We start from the raw sequence: 22647 nt of genomic DNA, 5'->3' as shown, positions 1-22647 counted from the left end.
GTGACGTTCTACGCTCTCTACGGCCTTTCGACGGGAGCTCTGAAAAAATAGGGGGCGGAGCCAATTAGAAAAACACAGACAATTGTAGAACTGCATGCATTGCTACTTGTACCTACTCAATGTTATAGGAATAAAATAATCACAATAATAACGGACTAAAAAATTGGGCGAAAGAAAAAATGAGCTGTTTTCATACGGGGCCTCGGGCTATAGGGGAGGGGATGTGTCTCTAAACTAAAATGTCAAGTTGTTGACCTCTACGCTTACAAACGGGTGCCGGAAGCGGCTCGGATCCACCGGGAGAGAATTGCACCAGCACGGGAGAATTTCCCAAATTCGCCTCAAATCTAATTAAATAATTAAACAATTAATAATCGAATTGCGCAACTCACTTATTCGCGATTTGAACGGCGAGATTTCGTTTGCTCAAAGCGAGCACGGCTCGCCTCGTCTTCGTCACGATCTCAACCACGTGATGATTTTGAAAAATGTAATCGCCCTTTTTCGCCGCCTCCTCTTTCGTGACATGAAAGACGAAAAAATCGTCGGCGAGCTGAGACACGGAAACGCGCGCCAAATGCGCCAACGAAACGCGATAGAAAAGCCTGAGCGATCGAGCGTCGAGAACGAAAAACGACTGAGTCGTTATAACGAGAATTCGTTGGACGGTCTAGACGCGACGCGACGTCATTTAATTAAGCGTACGCGCTTCTAAACTCTCACCTTTCCATTCGTACGATTCACTTTCATGACCAAGTCGGCCCAGACAACGCGCGTTTCGTTGAGACTCGCCGCCAATTCGTTCCACGCGCGATCGTTCTTCAAACCGACGTAGTCGCCTCGAAACGGTTGGGAAACGCTACGGGGGTGGAGGGGGGCGACAATCGCGTTTTGTTGCGCCTATCTCTACGGCCCTACCTCTCCGCGTACGACGCCTTTTTGCCGTTGAACGTCTGACTCGCTTGGAGTTTTTCGACGTAGACGAGTTTCAACGCGGGGTTCGTTTTAAATCGTTCGCGATAGAGTTTACACTAAGAGAAAAACTATGACTTGTGCTCTGCTCTCTAAGGGGGAGTCTATATAAATGACCGACCCTCCAACGGTGATGAATTTCTCGAAGCGATGAACTCGCCTCTTGGAAGTAGGGATTGCAAGGCGGCCACTTTCGGTCGAAGGGCGCTTTAGACGGAAGATTGTCGGCGAGACGCGTAAGGAAACGATAGCGCTAATCGCACGAGAGGGGGGGAGGGGATAAATAATATTTTAAAAAATAAAGTTTAGCTAAGGTCTTACGATGTATTTCCGTAAGTAGCGGATTACTTTGGGACCGGCAATCGCTCGGAATTTCTTTCGATATTCTTTCCGAACCTTATGTATGTAACAGTGCGACTATGTAGCTCGTTGCGACCGGGGATTTCCTACCTTCCACCCGTAGTAGAACTTCGCTATGATGCCCACAGCCCAAGAGGCTCGAATTTCGAAAATAATCGCTCGATATTCCCTACGAGCCTAAAGCACAAAGCCCTAGTCTACGTTTCCCACCGCCCCTTTGAGTCTTCCTTACAAGCCATCCTCTCCACACGGACTGCATCACTATAGACGCGTTTCTCAGCGAATTGTAACGGGTACGATCCTAGCGCATCGTATGCAGAACACTCTCGCGCGCCTATCTCTATCCCCCGATTACCTGATAGCCCTTCCACACGCTGGCTATGACCGTAGCAGCGTAGCGCATCTCTTGATACTGAGACACAGCGATGATCTCTCACGTATAAACCCCCAGGCTTCTAGTAAGACTAACCTGTCGCCACTGGAGCCAGCCTTTGAAGACTTTTTGTATGAGCGTAGCGAGATCGTGCATTTTCGCTCGTCGCCTATCTTCCAAATCGAAAAGCTGAGAAAATAATAATTAAATAATCCTAATCCATATAACCTATGTACTATACCGTGGCCGGATTTCTGATAAATATCTTCGTTCTTCCGAACGCGTATTCGCCTTTTTTCACGCCGAGCGTCTTGAGCAGATGCCGAACGCCCTCCTTGGGATGTCCGACCCACTTGGGCCACGTTTTCGGACCGCCGAGCATTTTATAGCGCATGAGCATCTGATCGTACTGATGCCGATACGCGAAACCAGCGCGACGAACTTTGACGTTCTCCATGAGCCTTTAGCACAAAAAATCAATATCTATAATTATTGATTTTTTTATTTACCCGAGATAACGGACTTGATGCAATATCAAACTCTCGTCGAACACAAGAGCCTGCTTGCGTTCGTTCGGCTTGATACAGCGAATATAATTCGGATTCTTCGCCATGAGATTCTTCATCAATTCTCCAACGGACGCCTTGAACTGAAAACCCGCAGTCGGCGGCCGTTTCAACGACGGATGCTCGGGATCACCTGATCAAAAAAATTCATATTATTATTTTTATTAATAAAAATGAAAATTAGCAAGGTGCTGTTAATTAATCTTTTAGGATTAACTCTGAGATACATCTGACTTAATTATTATACCCTATTACGTCACTTAATTAATTAATTAATTAATAAAAAGTGAAAGTTAGCAAGGTGCTGTTAATTAATCTTTTAGGATTAAATCAAGATCAAGTGCATGTACCGCCTATAAGTAAAGGGGGTATGGTAGATTACTTAGACTAGAGCTGGGTCTGATGTTACTGTTCCAAAAGGAAAAAAAACGTCTTATACGCTAACTTTAGTTGTTTTAGGGTTAATAAAGGCATTACATGGCAGAGCTGGGTCTATTCTGTTGCTGGGTTCAAACGCTGTTGCTGTTCAAAAGAAATAAAAAGAATGCATACGCTAATTTTAGTAAGTACGCACGTGCATCATCATCATCATCATCATTAGCTTGTATTATATAATTAATATGCTTTTTTGTACCTTCGGGGAATAGGGTCTTGAGAAGCGGATGATCGCACGAGTACATCGCCTGAGATAAATCCCGATAGAGAAAGTCCTTGTTCTTGTCTAAAAATCCGTTCACGGAATAGGTGACCTAAAATAAATAATTAAATAAAATTAAGGCGAGATATCCTCAAAGTCTACTTTTCCGGCGTAGTGTAAAAGACGGAAGCAATCCTGGCCGAGCGAATGTTGCCCGAGAAGATTGCGACTCGCTCGACTTTCGTAGTGAGCGTGGGAGATGCACTTCTGATTCAATTTTCTCAAGAAAGCCAAATCAGTAGGCTAAAAATGACGTCATCAAATTTACCCCTATAAATAATATTAATTAATTAATTATTACATTTCCCGGTCGAAGGCAGTCGTCATCGAGAAGAGTCAGAACGCCGGTTTTAGGCTATAAATTCAAAAAATAAATTTTTAATTAAAAATACCGGTTTTTTCTCTACGTTGTCGACGAGATCGCAGATGACTGAGTTGTCGAAATAGTCCACGTGCTCCCATTCGATTCCCTAAATTTTAAAATATATTTAATTATTTAATTAGGCTAAATTTTGGTCACGTGACCTCGCGAACGTATTCGTCCTGCTCGCATCGAAGCGTCAATTCGATGAAAACCTGCTGCAATTTTTCGTTGCAATAATTAATGATAAATTGCTCGAAGCTGTTAGTCTATTAGGAAAAGAAATCAATTCATAAATTACGAATTTTTCAATAGGAGAACTTACATCAAAAACTTCAAATCCGTAAATGTCCAAAACGCCTATAATTTTCTTCTTCGTTTTTCCCTTAATCTAAGGATCAGAAAAACCCTCGCGACTTTTCTAATTAAAACCCCACACAAAAAAATAATCACCTTAATACTACTATTAATTCTCTGCACGAGCCAATTAAAAAGCCTATCGTAAATCGCCTTGCAAAGAGCGTCTCGAACATAGGCAGCCTAAGAAAAAAAAAACCCCAAGGTATTGACATAATAAATAAGGTTACAGTATAGAACCCCTATCAGTTAGCATATAAAAAAATTGAATACTTCCCTGGGGTGCTATCTACGCTATAAAAGAGTCCTTTCTGGCTTTTTATAGGGGTGCGCTCTTCCCCTATTTTTTCTCTCTACACTTGCCTCGGCTTTTGTGAGCGATTTTTCGACGGTTTCCCATCGCGTTTCGACTTTTTTCAACGTGAACGACTTCTGGAGTCGATTCTTGTCGGCTCGAAGAAGCGCGCACGCGTCGGAAAACGAATTCGTTGTCGTCGATTTTGCGAGTTTGCAGCCTTCGATTCCGTTCGGACGAGAAACGGACTCGAAGGCGACGTTGCCAAGGTGAAGAATGCTCGCAATCAGCTGAAAAACGACGCAAACGTCGTCGTCACTAAAACCGACAACGTTCATCGCATTCTATAAAAATCAATAAATAATTAAGATAATTTTTCTATGTGGGTTTACTAGTGTCAGTTGAAATTCTTTCTTATCGTCATCATTGACGCTTGGTGGGGAATCGTTCTTTAGGAAGTTATACGATGTTGGCTCTGGGACTAAGTTCAGGTCATCTAGATATTAGATACGGGATGTTTTGGGGTTGTTTTGGTCACGTGAGGAAGTGTACTTAGTAATTTCTCATTGTCACAGGAGAGGAGAAGATAGAATATGTGAAAATTTCGCTCTCCTTTGGCTTGACGGACGACTCGCGACTATATTAATTAATTAATTAATTAATACTCGCGTGATTTTTTAATTGGGAAATAAGGCGTTGTACCTTTTCAAGCAAATCTAAAAAATCAATAATTAAAATAGACTTTATTCGAGCTGAGATTTCTTACAATTTGTAATGACTCCGCCTACGGGATTTCCTTGAAAATCGAACTCCAAGTCCATGTATTTCCCCTGGGGAGCAATACAAAAGTTATTAATTAAAAATCGATGCATCTATAGTCTTTACAAAACGCGACGAATTGTCGTTTCGATTCGTCTTCGCATTTCCAAACGCTACAGAAAAAAAATAATTTTTTAATTAATTAGGAGAAAAAATTATCTCGACTCACCCTCCAATACGGGATTCGATTGAAGCAACTGTTTCTTCACCTGATCAACGTCCTTTCCCTTCTCGGACACAACAGCAACATATTGCATTATAATCTTAGACGCCTCTACGCAAAGACCCCAATGCAATGTGACCCCACCCACCCACTGTAGCTAATCCTATATAATAATATATACCGGTTTTTCCAGCGCCACTTTCCCCGGATATAATAATGCACTGATCGCGATTGTGATCTCTCATGGATCGATAGGCGTCATCAGCCACAGCGTAGCTACAATTATACACATGTATATTAATCGATTCCTCTTACGTATGCCAAGTGGTACATATACTAAATTATTTATTTATTCTTATTTCTTACATGTGAGGCGGAAGTTCGAATAGATTTCGACTCCGATACTCGTTCATCAGCTCGGGCGAATAGAGTTTCAATTTCTTGTACGGATTCACCGAAACGACGACATTTCCTATGTACGTCTAGAAGAAACAGGAACCGGACGCCGTTAGAGACAACAAAAAATGACCACGCCCCCTCCCTCCCCTCCCATCTTTTCCGCGAAAATTACGCACGTAGATTTCCTTCGCTTCGTAGCGCTTTTTCAAATTCGCGACGAACGCGTCTTCGGTGAGCGTCGAAAGGAGAACGGCGTCGCCGACGCCGACGATTTCGTCGAGCAAGTGGCTATATTGACCCGATCCGGGTCCCGATTCCTTTTCGTCGCTCATTCGCTCCCTCTTTAGCGTCTAGCGCGCGACGAAACGACGATGTGCTGCGCGAGAGTGCCTTGTGAACTGTCGAAGCGTTTCTTCGCGGCTTCGTTCGGCTAGTTTTGGGCGTATTTCGACCGTTTCTCGATCGGGTTCCTCCCACTCTCGCGTGCAAACGACGCGTTTTGGCGTTCGAGTCGAAATTTCGAGCGTATTCGGCGCGTCGTCGATCGGCTTACCTGTCGGTCGCTTTGCGTCTGCCGAAGCGATCTTCTCGAGGCGCTCCGTCTCCCCTAGATCTCACTTTACGAATTCGCTGTCCCGTATGATTATCCACCGGTCTCCTGCATGAAAGCCGCGTGCGCTAGCGGGGGAGGACGTTTCCCCCACGTGGGTCAGATCAATAGCTATTGATTCACATGAACACGCGCACACACGGAAAACTCACTCTTCTGGTAAATATTAAAAGCCGTCCTCTTCGTCTTCGGCGAGTTCTTTGGCATATTCCAAATCCTGTTGCTCGCGTTCGCGTCGCTCTTCCATAGGCTCCAAGTCCTTGTTATACGACTTGGGTGGAAATCTCATTGCCTATATAATATTTACACCGTATATAAAAAATCAATCAATCAATCAATAAATAAATAAATAAACCTTGACGCTTTGGTTATGGAGCTCTAAGCAAAAGGTTATGCGCTCGTGAAAGGCTTTTTGGGGCTCTTGAGTTGAATATATATCAACGTTTTCCTATGTAAAATTATTCCTACCTAATTAAATAATTATATATAACTAAGACCTTGGATTGAACGTAGCCATCGTGATGATCAATCGTCGCTTCAATGACGCCGTCTTTGATGGCCTATAGATAATCAATAATCAAGATTTATTTATTACGAAGAGGTCCCCCTTACTTTCGCTACTATGTATTCCGCTTCTTCGGGGCTGTCTAATTGCAGCTTAGCAGCCACGTCATCAAGAGAAATCTTCGAATAGGATAAATTGATCATGCGAACGCCCGTCTTGATGACGTTGTGATGCAACCTGGCGGGGGAAGAAAAAAAATTAAAATAAAATCCTATCATAGATTTTTCTACCTCAGAATGAGCGTGTGCGTGTGATCGCGCAAAAACTGCGCATCGCATTCGGACACGACAGCGGCAAACATAGCCAAATCGCCACTTTGAACAGCTAAAAAGAAAAGAGCCCTCGCTACAAAACTCTCCCCTATAAGAAAAATTTCCAAAAATACCCTGGACGAGTCTAAAGTAGGGCTGCAAAGGCTTTCTCAAATGCGCCTCTCTAAAGATGCTCCTATCCGGGATATCCCCGAGTAGCAACTCCACGGTAACAGCTAATTTATATGCCTAAATAAAATCCCCTGCAATAGAAATATATTTTAATTTTCTCTTCTCCTTTTCTTACTGTTTGTTTGAAGCCGTGGGCGCAGTGCTGCGGCGCCTTGCGTATGGCCTGCATGAGGCTCTTGTGAGCGTCGGCATATTTCAGCTGAATTGCCTGAATTCGGCCGAGATAATACATGTAGCGAGCCCATTCGTTATTCGAAGCAGCTTCCGGAAAGTCAGACTTCGACTGAAGCTTAGCAGCCTAATAGAGGGGAGTGAAAAAAAATCAATAAAGCAATAAAATTAGCCCCTCTATCTAATACCTGATCAAATAGATTATAATGAAGATAATTTCTCAGGAGCAAATTCAAAAGACAAGCCTAGAAAAGAAACCATCAAGTGACGTATTTAATAATTAATTATTTATTTAATTTCTTAAAAGAAACCGCCACGTGACGTATTTAATAATTATTTATTTAATTTCTTAAAAGAAACCATCACGTGACGTATTTAATAATTATCTATTTATTTAATTTCTCACTTGTCCATCTGTGTCGTGTTTGAGTGTGGCCGTTCGCAGGTGCGCGTGCAAAAACGGACGAATGTCCTGAAGTCGATCGACGAGCTCGTAGACGCGCGCGTAATAGAAGTAGCACTTTGCTATGAGTTGATTCATCGTCGGTCGATACGACGCCGACTGTCGCTTGATTTTCCCCATCAATACGTCAGCACAAGAAACAGCCTAAAAAGATATATATAGTACACGTGGATTTAAATCATCAATAACTATAATTTTTTTTCTCTTTACGTCTTGATGACGTTCGGTGTCGATGAGATGGATTATCATCAGAAGATGAAGATAGCAATTGATTTCGGGGACTAGAGCGGCTGACGTCGACTTGGCGCTTCGCGCACGCTCCGTGGGCGCAGCCACGTCATCCATAGGCTAAATATATATATATATATAATTTTCAAATTTTAATTTGGGGTCTTACTTCGTCCAAGAACGCTAGGAGTGAATCTTTGTCCGATGAAACTATACGTATTATACATTTTTCTACGTGGTGTCTATGTTTCTTTGGGTTAGGATTTGCCTGGGGGGAAGTAGGTGACGAGAACTTGGCGAAGAACGGCGTGATTCAGCGTGCGACGCGTCGATCGCAAGGCGAGGAGTATGCGCGATATGTAGCGCGGCTCCTTGCTTGATATGGCGCGTTCGATGAAACGGACGTGGCCTCGAATTCCTGGAATTGATCTTTTTTCCCCCCGAAGGGAGACCCCGTTTCGCGTCCCTCGCTTACTCTCGACGGCGGCGGCATTTTCGTCTTTCTTCACTTGTTCTGGGTCCTTTTCGGCTGGCTCTTCCTTCATTTCGACGTCTTTCGACGAAGTTGCCATTTGTATACGGGATCCGCGACAGAACTAAATAAATAAATACGGACGTCAACGATAAAATAAAAAGATTAAAAAAAAGATGATGCCTTTTTTCAAAAAAAAACGGCTTGCAGAAAACAGCCGAAAAAGAGAGGAGCAAATGCAGCTCACGTGTGCCGCAAATCCGGGCGCTGTAACGTCTCATTCAAATTGTACCTTGCAAGTAACGCCCCTAATTCGAAACGATGGAACGCAAGTCCGTAAAGCGAAGGTGATTTGAATTCGTAGTTGCTGTGGGTCATTAGCTAATTAGAGGTCGGCTTTAGGAGTCAGGAGTCTGTTGATGATTTCCGCCGCACAGCCGAACTTGAAGAAGACGTCGAAAACTGGGACATCGACGATATTGCACGAATGAACGAGCAGCAGAAAAAGGAACTTTCCGAAGATTTTGTTCGCCAATCTGTTCTTGAGCTGGCTGCTTGGGGTAAGGAGATCGATATATCCCGCACCAGAATTCAGCGTTCATTCTTTCATTGGTCTAAGGAGACAAAAACTACAGCCCGGAGGTAAAGAAACGCAGAAAGTCAATCCTTGGCGTACTAAAGGTGACTCGGACTCCTTATAATCAAACCTGGTGCAGACACAATTCGCATAGAAACGGCAGAAATCCAACAGTGGACTGAATAAAGGCGACGCATCAAGCGATATTCCTAAGGTAGTTGCAAACTCCCTATATAACAGCACTATAGCAATGGTCTGAAAAACAGAAATCTCCCACGTTGAACAGTAAAGGCTATAGCACGCCAATCACGAATATGTGCTCAACTACAGAGCAGCAAGTACTTACTTGAAAAAACTAATACGTAATCTGAATACAATGGATTAGTTTTCGCCGATGGACGAAGACCCTTTATCTCCTAAGACAGCCGCAAAACATTATCGGTAAGATAAGATATCTATATCACTCTCTAACTTTTCAAATACCCAAGCAAATGGAAATCGAGAGGCTCCTTCGACGTCGAAAAAGCAGCTAACGGGTCACCTGGTTCAACTAATCGCAGGCAGTCACTGAGACTACTAGCCAAGGTATAAACTAAAGTCTCGAGAATACAATATAAGCGAAGACCATGGCCCCACAGAAGTCCCCAGGATAGCGATCTGCATCGCAAGAAGAACTGCTGGAAAAAAACTGTCATGCACGAATATTATAAAATCCCATTGTCGCAACCTCTCGTATTCATACAGTACGAAATCGCGTTTGATATTCATAGCGAGTCGAGCTCTGTCCTCAACTACGATGCATATACATGTATACCTTGAATTAGGGGTCTCTAGTCCTCGTTCGTTTGATTGACTTCTTTCAAATATTCCGTCGGATCCTTGACTCGCGTGACGGCGTCCGATCTGAACGGTTCGCCGTTCATAGGACACAGGGGCGAGTCAGCGGACTGGGCGTATCTAAAAGGAAGGAGATAGAGTCTCGTGCATAACTTAGATCAGTCGTACTTCAGGTATTGGGAGTAGAGAGCTGGAAAATTACAAGTGGGACAAAACGTCCAGTCGTCTTTCACCATATGGCGACCCTTGGAACAATCGCCTCTTAGAATTAATAAACCTGCGCTTGTTTCTCCCCCTTTACAGTTAAAATGCAGTATGGAAGAGCATTCTTGCACTCTGAACAATACAATTTCGTCTCGGCGACGGCAAATCCGCAGTAGGGACACGGAGTTTCCGCCTCTTCTACCTCACTTTTATCCGGCTTTCTAAACCCAAAAAATCCAACAAAAAAATTCAAATTCTCCTCACTAATTCCTCACCTGACTATCTGCTCCATTTTCTTCTTGTACTTCGGATCAATTTTGGACCGATATTCGGGTCGCATCAACATCGCCGCGTATCCAAACGCGGAATTCTTCAGTCCAGCGCGTTGGCATTCGATAACAGTCGACGTAAGTATAGGAACGATGTGACAGGGAAACTTGCTAATGCTATTCGCCACGCGAACGAGCAGACGAGCGGCGGTGTGATGATCGGCAACCTTGACGTGAAGCTACATAATTAAAAAATTATTTTTTCAATTTTATTTTATATTGATTATATCGTTTGCCTTCACGAGAACGTAGCTATGAAGGAGCATCAAATTCTGCTCCATTTCGGTCGGAATTCGAATTTTATTTCGTTTTAATTCTTAATTAGGATGCGGGATTTATTTCCAAGTAGGATATCATATCGGTCTTACCGGCGTACATGCTGTGGAGTACGTCGTGCGCGTTTCTATAGTTTCCTCCATTCTGATCTTCCCTCGCGATGATAATCGCCGTTCGTGCCGCCTCTCGAAACTGCTTCAAGGCCATGTAGAGACGAAACAAATACTTGGCATCCTAAGAAACAAAAAATCCAGCAACCCATAGTATCAATATTATCGTTTTCTTTTACTTTGGGAATCCCATCGGTTTCCCCCATCAAATAATCAATAAGTTGATGAGTGAGCTGCTCGTTTTGAACAGCCCCAACCGTCTCGATAGCCATATCGATACCCTTGCTATTCTCAGTCGAAGGAACTCTCATAAAATGCTTCAATGCCTGCAAGAAAAAAATCCTCCAAGAGGAGGAGATCATAAGGGTGTCCTCCTACCTTAGCGTGTTGCTTGGCTTTGAAGTAGAATCGTCCAGCGTCGTAGTGCTGCTTCTGCTTCTCGAAATAAAGAGCAATAGACAGGTAGTCGTCCTCAGAGGCATCGTCACCTTAGGCGAAGAATAATAAATAAAATAATAGAGTCCTCTTCGAAGAGCGTTTACCTATAATTTCCGCGTACTGCTCCATTTGATTGTGAGTCTGAGCCAAAGCGAACGCCTCTTCGGCGCACTTCGATATGACTAGGAATTGTATAGCGGCACCGTAGTCGCCTAACTTCTGAAAAAAACTAAAAATCCCCATTTCGTGGCTCTCTCAAAAATTAATTAATGAAAATTTCTTACTTGGCGACCATTTTGGCTCCTTCTACTGACTGCGTTTCCTTGACGACCCGCACGGCTTCTTCGGGGCGTTGCAAGTGCGTCAAATTGACTCGAATGACGCTGTCGTAGTCCTTCGCCGCTTCATACGCTTTCGCCGCTTCGCGATATTTTCCGTCCGCTTCTTTCGCCTTGGCGAACTGGCCGAAGATCTTGGGCGACGTGACGTGCTCGAGAAGTTCCCCGACTTTGGCCCTGAGCTCCAAAAATGAATGTTTGAATATGGAGGAAATGATATAAATAACCAATTTTTCGTTCGAATGAAGACTGTAGCTGCTTTGTCCCAGTACTGAGCTTTCTCGTATAAAACAGCCGATTCGTTCCATTGCTGATTAGGAAGATTTTTAATTAATTAATTCATTAATTAATTAGTATTTTTATCTCTGACCTTCATGCTCTCGAGAATTCCGGCGCATTCTTTCTGCAATTGCCTATTGTCGGAACGCATAGCCAGTCCAACTCCCCTAACCATTTTATGAGACCTGCTATCTTTTTTCCCCCCCACACTCAAAGCTCGTACCTTCGGATGTCTCCCGTGCGAATGGAAGTGCGAGCAATACCGGCTATGCAAGAAGCGTCCTGTTGGGAACTCTACGTGAAATCAACGTGGACTTCTTCATCGATTTTTACTATTCGAATTACTTCGGTTTTTCCCCTTTCGTAGTGGCTCAATGCTCCAGGGTAATCGCCCCTAAGTGCACGCGTAATCGTAACCGTACTACGTTATGGAGTTAAGTGTACATGAATTCTAATTGCTGGGCATATTGACGCGAAATGGCCGGCATCTCGTCGAGAGCGAGAGCCTTTGCCAGTTTGAGAGCCTGTTCCCAGTGAAGAAGATCGCGTCTCATCTGAAAAAAAAAAGCCAGGTCATATAAATTAACCTACAAACGAGAAAATACTTCGAGAGCTGCTATAGGACTCGTCGAAGCCAGGAACAAATCCTATAATTTTAAAAAATAAATCGCGTTTAGAAATATTATTTTACTATCATACCTGAGCCAAATCAAAGTTTTCTGCGAACATGGCCAAATAGCCACTCAAGAGGTTTTCATCCTCAATGTGCTGTAAGAGAAAACCCCTCTTCTATGTCCAAATAAATCCTCTAATAATAAAAGTACCTGAATTCCCTGCAAGGACCAAACCATTCCAACGTCTCCGATTCTTCGATAGACGCGAATTGCTACGCAGAGACTTTGCTAGAAATAAAAGTGGCATGCTTTTCCCTGATAAAATTACCGAAGTCGATGTCCATGTGGTGCATCGACGCCTTGGCTAAATCGAGCCAAGCTTCCCTACTATCAAGCGACGAGGCGTAATTCCAAGCCTCTTCAAACCTAAAACCCACGTTCACTTGGCGAAATTGAATAAATATCGCGTTTTTGACTCGCCTCTTTAGACTCAACGCTTGCTGGAAGTTATTACGCGTCTGATAGGGAAAAAATAGCGAGAAGTGGCTAGTAGAAAAACGGTTTTACCTCCTGCGAGGTGACCGAGTCCTCATTGGAACCGAACTCGTGCGTCACAAGTCTCACGAACCCAAGCTAAGAAACGAACGTCGATCGAGCGACTCCGCTCTAAAAAAACACTCACTTTTCCACTCGGCGTTTGACAGCTAACGTCTCCGTTGTAGAGCATCAAGGGTTTATAGCCGAAAGGAAGCTTCGTAGCGCCGACGAGTTGGCATTGAGATCCTGCAAACGAAAGACTCAAACACGCAAGAGATAAATATTTTAGCGATACAGTACCATTCACTGTCTTTCTGAAGTAGGTGTACGTGTAGAGTTTCTCCGCGTCGTACGCGCAGAAGACACTCTTGAAGTAGACGCATGATTTATTTATTTCGTAAATAATCGTTTTGTTTTCTGACTTTGTCTTGAGGCCAGTTCTCCCACAAGACGCCTTGAATCGAGGGCGAGAAATTGGGAATTTCGATCGCGGCATCGTTGACTGGATTATAAATGATTCCGTCGCTTTTGTCGTCAATGAAAATGAGTCTCGTTCCACTCGAATCCGGATAGAGACCGCGAATTCCTTATAAGGAAATTGAACTGCGACTAAATTTCGTTTTTTGAGCTCACCGATAACGTGACGAAATTCGTTCACAAATTGCCAATCTTCCAAGAAAAAATATTGCAGAGAACCAGACTACATAAAAAATTCATAATTTCGAAAAAAATTAAATTGGTCTGCTTACGTCTGTTCCAAATATCAAAAAATCTGACGTCAGAGCGGCACAGGTTATCCTCCCGTCGCTCCCCTTATCAGGAAATAGTTTCGACTCTTTATCGTCACTAATATCAGGATCTGGTTCAATCTGTAGGCAAACATAAGGCGTCTCCCTATATCTACATAGTATTGGTCATCTACCAAGTGAACTTGGAGTCGATTGTCAAACAGAACGGCGGCGTAATCGCTATTGAGATGCATTCCCGTTACAGTGCCCAGATACTCGCGATCACCCACGAGATCCGCGCCTGAGAAAAACACCCCCAAGGGTCGGTGAAGGCTAATTAACTGCTACTACGTGGATCTCGCCTTTCTCCTGCTGCACGTAGAACCAAGCGCAGTTGTTCATTCCCACCGCCAAATGGAAGGGACCCAAGGCAACGAACGTCGGTTCGACTTTAACTTCAACAGTCACAGCAGGTTCCTGGGGAAAACAAATTAATGAAGGAATTATAAAATAAATCAATAGAAAAAAACGTAGAGTAGACTATGACCCATAAGGAAAAAACGCAACATGAAAGTAAGGAGTGTAGAGTTACCTATGAAACATAAAAAGAAGGCAAAACGAAAGTAAAGGGCATAGTGTAGCCTATGACTAATAAGGAAAAAGAAACATCAAAGTAAAGGTTCTACCTTGATTAGCAGTAAAGTTTCTACCCCTTCGTACTCTCTACTAATCGATTAAAACGAAGAATTACCCCTTACTACTCTCTCGTAATCGATTAAAACGAAGAATCACTCCTCCGCACTCTCTAGTAATCGATGAGAACGAAGAGTTACCCCTTCGTACTCTTTAGCAACCGATGAGAACGAAGAGTTATCTCTTCGTACTCTCTAGTAATCCAGAGGCTACAACGACTACAACGACTACAACGACTACAACGACTACAACGACTACAACGACTACAACGACTACAACTGCTACAACGACTACAACGACTACAACGACTACAACGACTACAACGACTACAACTGCTACAACGACTACAACGACTACAACGACTACAACGACTACAACGACTACAACGACTACAACGACTACAACGACTACAACTGCTACAACGACTGCAACGACTACAACTGCTACAACGACTACAACGACTACAACGACTACAACGACTACAACGACTACAACGACTACAACGACTAACCCTGCTACAACGACTACAACGACTACAACGACTACAACGACTACAACGACTACAACGACTACAACTGCTACAACTGCTACAACGACTACAATGACTACAACGACTACAACGACTACAACGACTACAACGACTACAACTGCTACAACGACTACAACGACTACAACGACTACAACGACTACAACGACTACAACGACTACAACGACTACAACTGCTACAACGACTACAACTGCTACAACGACTGCAACGACTACAACTGCTACAACGACTACAACGACTACAACTGCTACAACGACTACAACGACTACAACGACTACAACGACTACAACGACTACAACGACTACAACTGCTACAACGACTACAACGACTACAACGACTACAACGACTACAACTGCTACAACGACTGCAACGACTACAACGACTACAACGACTACAACGACTACAACTGCTACAACTGCTACAACGACTACAATGACTACAACGACTACAACGACTACAACGACTACAACGACTACAACTGCTACAACTGCTACAACGACTACAATGACTACAACGACTACAACGACTACAACGACTACAACGACTACAACTGCTACAACGACTACAACGACTACAACGACTACAACGACTACAACGACTACAACGACTACAACGACTACAACTGCTACAACGACTACAACGACTACAACGACTACAACGACTACAACGACTACAACGACTACAACGACTACAACGACTACAACTGCTACAACGACTACAACGACTACAACGACTACAACGACTACAACGACTACAACGACTACAACGACTACAACTGCTACAACGACTACAACGACTACAACGACTACAACGACTACAACGACTACAACGACTACAACGACTACAACGACTACAACTGCTACAACGACTACAACGACTACAACGACTGCAACGACTACAACGACTACAACGACTACAACGACTACAACTGCTACAACGACTACAACGACTACAACGACTACAACGACTACAACGACTACAACGACTACAACGACTACAACTGCTACAACGACTACAACTGCTACAACGACTGCAACGACTACAACTGCTACAACGACTACAACGACTACAACTGCTACAACGACTACAACGACTACAACGACTACAACGACTACAACGACTACAACGACTACAACTGCTACAACGACTACAACGACTACAACGACTACAACGACTACAACGACTACAACGACTACAACGACTACAACTGCTACAACGACTACAACGACTACAACGACTACAACGACTACAACGACTACAACGACTACAACTGCTACAACGACTACAACGACTACAACGACTACAACGACTACAACGACTACAACGACTACAACGACTACAACTGCTACAACGACTACAACTGCTACAACGACTGCAACGACTACAACTGCTACAACGACTACAACGACTACAACTGCTACAACGACTACAACGACTACAACGACTACAACGACTACAACGACTACAACGACTACAACTGCTACAACGACTACAACGACTACAACGACTACAACGACTACAACGACTACAACGACTACAACGACTACAACTGCTACAACGACTACAACGACTACAACGACTACAACGACTACAACGACTACAACGACTACAACGACTACAACGACTACAACTGCTACAACGACTACAACGACTACAACGACTACAACGACTACAACGACTACAACTGCTACAACGACTACAACGACTACAACTGCTACAACGACTACAACTGCTACAACGACTGCAACGACTACAACTGCTACAACGACTACAACGACTACAACTGCTACAACGACTACAACGACTACAACGACTACAACGACTACAACGACTACAACGACTACAACGACTACAACGACTACAACGACTACAACGACTACAACTGCTACAACTGCTACAACGACTACAATGACTACAACTGCTACAACGACTACAACTGCTACAACGACTGCAACGACTACAACTGCTACAACGACTACAACGACTACAACGACTACAACTGCTACAACGACTACAACGACTACAACGACTACAACGACTACAACGACTACAACTGCTACAACGACTACAACGACTACAACGACTACAACGACTACAACTGCTACAACGACTACAACTGCTACAACGACTGCAACGACTACAACTGCTACAACGACTACAACGACTACAACTGCTACAACGACTACAACGACTACAACGACTACAACGACTACAACGACTACAACGACTACAACTGCTACAACGACTACAACGACTACAACGACTACAACGACTACAACGACTACAACGACTACAACGACTACAACTGCTACAACGACTACAACGACTACAACGACTACAACGACTACAACGACTACAACGACTACAACGACTACAACGACTACAACTGCTACAACGACTACAACGACTACAACGACTACAACGACTACAACGACTACAACTGCTACAACGACTACAACGACTACAACTGCTACAACGACTACAACTGCTACAACGACTGCAACGACTACAACTGCTACAACGACTACAACGACTACAACTGCTACAACGACTACAACGACTACAACGACTACAACGACTACAACTGCTACAACGACTGCAACGACTACAACGACTACAACGACTACAACGACTACAACTGCTACAACTGCTACAACGACTACAATGACTACAACGACTACAACGACTACAACGACTACAACGACTACAACTGCTACAACTGCTACAACGACTACAATGACTACAACGACTACAACGACTACAACGACTACAACGACTACAACTGCTACAACGACTACAACGACTACAACGACTACAACGACTACAACGACTACAACGACTACAACGACTACAACTGCTACAACGACTACAACTGCTACAACGACTGCAACGACTACAACTGCTACAACGACTACAACGACTACAACTGCTACAACGACTACAACGACTACAACGACTACAACGACTACAACGACTACAACGACTACAACTGCTACAACGACTACAACGACTACAACGACTACAACGACTACAACTGCTACAACGACTGCAACGACTACAACGACTACAACGACTACAACGACTACAACTGCTACAACTGCTACAACGACTACAATGACTACAACGACTACAACGACTACAACGACTACAACGACTACAACTGCTACAACTGCTACAACGACTACAATGACTACAACGACTACAACGACTACAACGACTACAACGACTACAACTGCTACAACGACTACAACGACTACAACGACTACAACGACTACAACGACTACAACGACTACAACGACTACAACTGCTACAACGACTACAACGACTACAACGACTACAACGACTACAACGACTACAACGACTACAACGACTACAACGACTACAACTGCTACAACGACTACAACGACTACAACGACTACAACGACTACAACGACTACAACGACTACAACGACTACAACTGCTACAACGACTACAACGACTACAACGACTACAACGACTACAACGACTACAACGACTACAACGACTACAACGACTACAACTGCTACAACGACTACAACGACTACAACGACTGCAACGACTACAACGACTACAACGACTACAACGACTACAACTGCTACAACGACTACAACGACTACAACGACTACAACGACTACAACGACTACAACGACTACAACGACTACAACTGCTACAACGACTACAACTGCTACAACGACTGCAACGACTACAACTGCTACAACGACTACAACGACTACAACTGCTACAACGACTACAACGACTACAACGACTACAACGACTACAACGACTACAACGACTACAACTGCTACAACGACTACAACGACTACAACGACTACAACGACTACAACGACTACAACGACTACAACGACTACAACTGCTACAACGACTACAACGACTACAACGACTACAACGACTACAACGACTACAACGACTACAACTGCTACAACGACTACAACGACTACAACGACTACAACGACTACAACGACTACAACGACTACAACGACTACAACTGCTACAACGACTACAACTGCTACAACGACTGCAACGACTACAACTGCTACAACGACTACAACGACTACAACTGCTACAACGACTACAACGACTACAACGACTACAACGACTACAACGACTACAACGACTACAACTGCTACAACGACTACAACGACTACAACGACTACAACGACTACAACGACTACAACGACTACAACGACTACAACTGCTACAACGACTACAACGACTACAACGACTACAACGACTACAACGACTACAACGACTACAACGACTACAACTGCTACAACGACTGCAACGACTACAACTGCTACAACGACTACAACGACTACAACTGCTACAACTGCTACAACGACTACAATGACTACAACTGCTACAACGACTACAACGACTACAACGACTACAACGACTACAACGACTACAACGACTACAACGACTACAACGACTACAACGACTACAACTGCTACAACGACTACAACGACTACAACGACTACAACGACTACAACGACTACAACTGCTACAACGACTACAACGACTACAACTGCTACAACGACTACAACTGCTACAACGACTGCAACGACTACAACTGCTACAACGACTACAACGACTACAACTGCTACAACGACTACAACGACTACAACGACTACAACGACTACAACGACTACAACGACTACAACGACTACAACGACTACAACGACTACAACGACTACAACTGCTACAACGACTACAACGACTACAACGACTACAACGACTACAACGACTACAACTGCTACAACGACTACAACGACTACAACTGCTACAACGACTACAACTGCTACAACGACTGCAACGACTACAACTGCTACAACGACTACAACGACTACAACTGCTACAACGACTACAACGACTACAACGACTACAACGACTACAACGACTACAACGACTGCAACGACTACAACTGCTACAACGACTACAACGACTACAACTGCTACAACGACTACAACGACTACAACGACTACAACGACTACAACGACTACAACGACTACAACGACTACAACTGCTACAACGACTACAACGACTACAACGACTACAACGACTACAACGACTACAACGACTACAACTGCTACAACGACTACAACTGCTACAACGACTGCAACGACTACAACTGCTACAACGACTACAACGACTACAACGACTACAACGACTACAACGACTACTACTGCTACAACGACTACAACGACTACAACGACTACAACGACTACAACGACTACAACGACTACAACGACTACAACTGCTACAACGACTACAACTGCTACAACGACTGCAACGACTACAACTGCTACAACGACTACAACGACTACAACGACTACAACGACTACAACGACTACTACTGCTACAACGACTACAACAACTACAACGACTACAACGACTACAACGACTACAACGACTACAACGACTACAACTGCTACAACGACTACAACTGCTACAACGACTGCAACGACTACAACTGCTACAACGACTACAACGACTACAACTGCTACAACTGCTACAACGACTACAATGACTACAACTGCTACAACGACTACAACGACTACAACGACTACAACGACTACAACGACTACAACGACTACAACGACTACAACGACTACAACGACTACAACGACTACAACTGCTACAACGACTACAACGACTACAACGACTACAACGACTACAACGACTACAACTGCTACAACGACTACAACGACTACAACGACTACAACGACTACAACGACTACAACGACTACAACTGCTACAACGACTATAGAGGCTCCAACTGAAGAGTTACCTCTTCGTACTCTCTAGTAATCGATTAGAAAGAAGAATTACCCCTTCGTACTGTCGATTAGAACGAAGAGCTACCCCTTCGTGAATGTAGGAGATATTGTGTATTTTGGGCACTAACAAAAGATGCGTTGGACTTCGGGTTACCTGCTCGACGTTATTGGCCAGAGTGACTTCTAATAGTGACGTCAAAAAGGCCAATTTCGTTCCGCTCGCGTCTCCGAGTATGGGCAACTTCGTCAAATACGTATAAACGCATCCGCGCTCGCTTGCAATGGCGAGCAACTGGCCGTCGTCGGTCCACGCGAGCTGTTTCAATTTGTTGCGATCGTCGTCGAGCGTCACAATCGCGTAGACGTCCTTCATTTCGGCGAGATCGTGTATCTTGACGCAATTGTCGCCGCACGTCGCCGCCTTTTGAAGAGAGAACGAGACGGCCGTGTCGCCGAGACAATCGCGATGATTGCGAGTCTGAAACAACTCCTAGAGAAGAGTAAATAATTAATTATTAATTATCGAGAGAGGGAGATGCGCGTTATTTCGTGCCTGGCCTATTTCCTTCACGTGCGTCGATATGGCAATGAAGAAGCCGTTGCTGAAGCCAATCATCAAATAGCCGTCGCCGTACCTTGACATATTACGTGGCCTAATTTCATTTTCTAACTAATTCTAGATACCATTGGTAGGACACTATGTTTCCATAGCGAGTCTAAAGCGAAATCTTTTCTTAAGGAGTTGCTTTTGGTTATTTATTTATTACTTGAAATGCTAGCTCTATTGGATTATCCGGGTCGTTCGTTGTGAATAGAAACAGCGTCTTTCGTCCAACGACGCAAGAGATCTAAGTACTTATTAGCAAAGGGGGGGAAGGGAGGCCTTGCTACATACAGTGTTCTGTTGGCCTAGAACGCGTTCGTTCGATTTCATTTCAGAGAAGGCGATCATATTGGGATCAGCTCTCACTTGAGCCTTACGTCACTAATTAGCGAAATCCAGTCCCACGCGTACTTTTAGTGCTCTTACTGTAGCCAATGTATCGCCGTCAGCCGAGCTCACCGAAACCGTTTTGTCTTCCGAGCCCAAAGCAAGTAAATTCTATAAGGATTAGTATTTAGAAATGGCTGAGATCCCCCCCCTTTTCCCTAAAGGAACGTGCCTGCGCATTCCAAGCCCCTGACGTGATTTTCTTCATGTGTTTTCCGACTACGGGAACCTTGCGCGACGTCTGATGATTGTAGATCAATAAATTGCCCTTCGTCGTTCCTAGAACAGATAGAGATGTCTTATGTTTTTCTCGACTTCTCGCCTCTTTACCCACAGCCAATTGAAATCCAACGTGTGACCACGCAATAAACGTCAAATTCTCTCTTAAAAATTAATTAATTAATTAATTAAAATTTAATTTTCTTATTTTTATTTTACTTCATGCCGCTGTCTAATTGCGTCGTTTTCCCCGTATTCGAATCCCAAATATAAATGATGCCTGAATAATTCGATTTTCGCGAATTTTTGCCTGCCTATTTTTAAAAAATTTCCGACCTGTTTTGTCTTGTATCATGGCCAGAATGTCGCCGTCCTTATCCCAATCCAAGCCACTGCACGGCCTATATACGGAGAGATGGTGTAGTGCGAGGGGGCGTGTCGCTTTGCTACCGTACCCATGGAGACTGATTTCTTCCTTTAGATCGCCGTGCCGATCGAATATGTGCACGATTCCATTCGATCTAACACCGCAGAAAAGAATTCTCGCATTCGATTCGATGCGGCTGTCGTAGGAGCGTTTTACCCGCTCGTAGCGAGATAATTCCCGTGTTTCTTCTGCCAGTGCATTCGGAGTGGGCCTGGACCGCCGTGAAACGTCGGCGACACTTCGAACACGCGTTTCATCGCTCTTCGGGCGAGTAAACCGTGCAAACAAAACGAATTAAAACAGTCTAACGCACGTTAGAGCCTATCATTTTAATTAACTAAAATCGTACCTTAGGTAGAGTTCAGTAGATGCG

General features: G+C 43.9%; 4 protein-coding genes across 8 annotated transcripts; 1 reads left to right on the top strand and 3 right to left on the bottom strand.

Annotated features, from left to right (window-relative positions):
- Positions 1-103: 103 nt before the first annotated feature.
- On the bottom strand, positions 104-6011 carry LOC136194267 (unconventional myosin-Ia-like). 4 transcript variants are annotated; one of them, XM_065983337.1, is made up of 31 exons: positions 5916-6011; positions 5539-5738; positions 5330-5445; positions 5145-5239; positions 4970-5074; positions 4867-4913; positions 4748-4811; positions 4684-4697; positions 4534-4618; positions 4374-4477; positions 4050-4325; positions 3783-3869; positions 3655-3720; positions 3494-3598; positions 3376-3438; positions 3270-3323; positions 3071-3211; positions 2846-3020; positions 2749-2793; positions 2215-2404; positions 1947-2166; positions 1802-1894; positions 1688-1744; positions 1565-1633; positions 1423-1509; positions 1294-1368; positions 1094-1225; positions 919-1031; positions 724-859; positions 393-670; positions 104-347 (listed from the first exon to the last, which is right to left on the bottom strand). In XM_065983337.1, exons 2-31 carry the CDS (start codon positions 5692-5694, stop codon positions 230-232), a joined length of 3366 nt encoding a protein of 1121 aa, XP_065839409.1. In that variant the 5' UTR covers positions 5695-5738; positions 5916-6011; the 3' UTR covers positions 104-229. The 4 variants fall into 4 exon arrangements, with proteins under 4 accessions (XP_065839409.1, XP_065839408.1, XP_065839410.1 ...); XM_065983336.1 differs by having other exon boundaries at positions 5539-5986; XM_065983338.1 differs by having other exon boundaries at positions 2906-3020; positions 5539-5986.
- A 60-nt stretch (positions 6012-6071) lies between these two features.
- Positions 6072-8451, bottom strand: LOC136194278 (26S proteasome non-ATPase regulatory subunit 3-like). The gene is made up of 13 exons (XM_065983355.1): positions 8318-8451; positions 8111-8260; positions 8012-8052; positions 7825-7962; positions 7558-7758; positions 7340-7396; positions 7096-7278; positions 6923-7037; positions 6768-6861; positions 6585-6714; positions 6470-6532; positions 6328-6420; positions 6072-6264 (listed from the first exon to the last, which is right to left on the bottom strand). The coding sequence occupies exons 1-13, from the start codon at positions 8412-8414 to the stop codon at positions 6139-6141; spliced, it is 1488 nt and encodes a 495-aa protein (XP_065839427.1). The 5' UTR covers positions 8415-8451; the 3' UTR covers positions 6072-6138.
- A 124-nt stretch (positions 8452-8575) lies between these two features.
- LOC136194292 (uncharacterized) lies at positions 8576-9673 on the top strand. Its single transcript, XM_065983373.1, has 8 exons — positions 8576-8661; positions 8717-8874; positions 8934-8995; positions 9046-9105; positions 9158-9229; positions 9277-9332; positions 9380-9476; positions 9530-9673. Exons 1-8 carry the CDS (start codon positions 8636-8638, stop codon positions 9542-9544), a joined length of 546 nt encoding a protein of 181 aa, XP_065839445.1. The 5' UTR covers positions 8576-8635; the 3' UTR covers positions 9545-9673.
- On the bottom strand, positions 9604-22592 carry LOC136194265 (WD repeat-containing protein 19-like). Of its 2 annotated transcripts, none has more exons than XM_065983333.1 (40): positions 22431-22592; positions 22303-22368; positions 22184-22248; positions 22067-22127; positions 21959-22011; positions 21801-21907; positions 21668-21739; positions 21533-21613; positions 21405-21485; positions 21322-21353; positions 21191-21272; positions 20792-21127; positions 13944-14058; positions 13776-13882; positions 13603-13722; positions 13487-13553; positions 13276-13439; positions 13154-13220; positions 12999-13099; positions 12884-12949; positions 12797-12834; positions 12645-12742; positions 12527-12588; positions 12402-12470; positions 12308-12349; positions 12147-12256; positions 12048-12096; positions 11926-11996; positions 11794-11869; positions 11651-11733; positions 11370-11600; positions 11190-11314; positions 11026-11135; positions 10827-10973; positions 10630-10771; positions 10498-10577; positions 10208-10440; positions 10030-10153; positions 9897-9973; positions 9604-9848 (listed from the first exon to the last, which is right to left on the bottom strand). In XM_065983333.1, the coding sequence occupies exons 1-40, from the start codon at positions 22529-22531 to the stop codon at positions 9722-9724; spliced, it is 4038 nt and encodes a 1345-aa protein (XP_065839405.1). In that variant the 5' UTR covers positions 22532-22592; the 3' UTR covers positions 9604-9721. The 2 variants fall into 2 exon arrangements, with proteins under 2 accessions (XP_065839405.1, XP_065839406.1); XM_065983334.1 differs by having other exon boundaries at positions 22184-22239.
- Positions 22593-22647: the final 55 nt, after the last annotated feature.

This window comes from Oscarella lobularis, chromosome 12 (genome assembly GCF_947507565.1).
Source record: "Oscarella lobularis chromosome 12, ooOscLobu1.1, whole genome shotgun sequence".
In the NCBI taxonomy this organism is placed as follows: Eukaryota; Metazoa; Porifera; class Homoscleromorpha; order Homosclerophorida; family Oscarellidae; genus Oscarella; species Oscarella lobularis.
The sequence above is the reverse complement of the archived record's forward strand: the minus strand, read 5'-3'. Positions and strand labels throughout refer to the sequence as shown.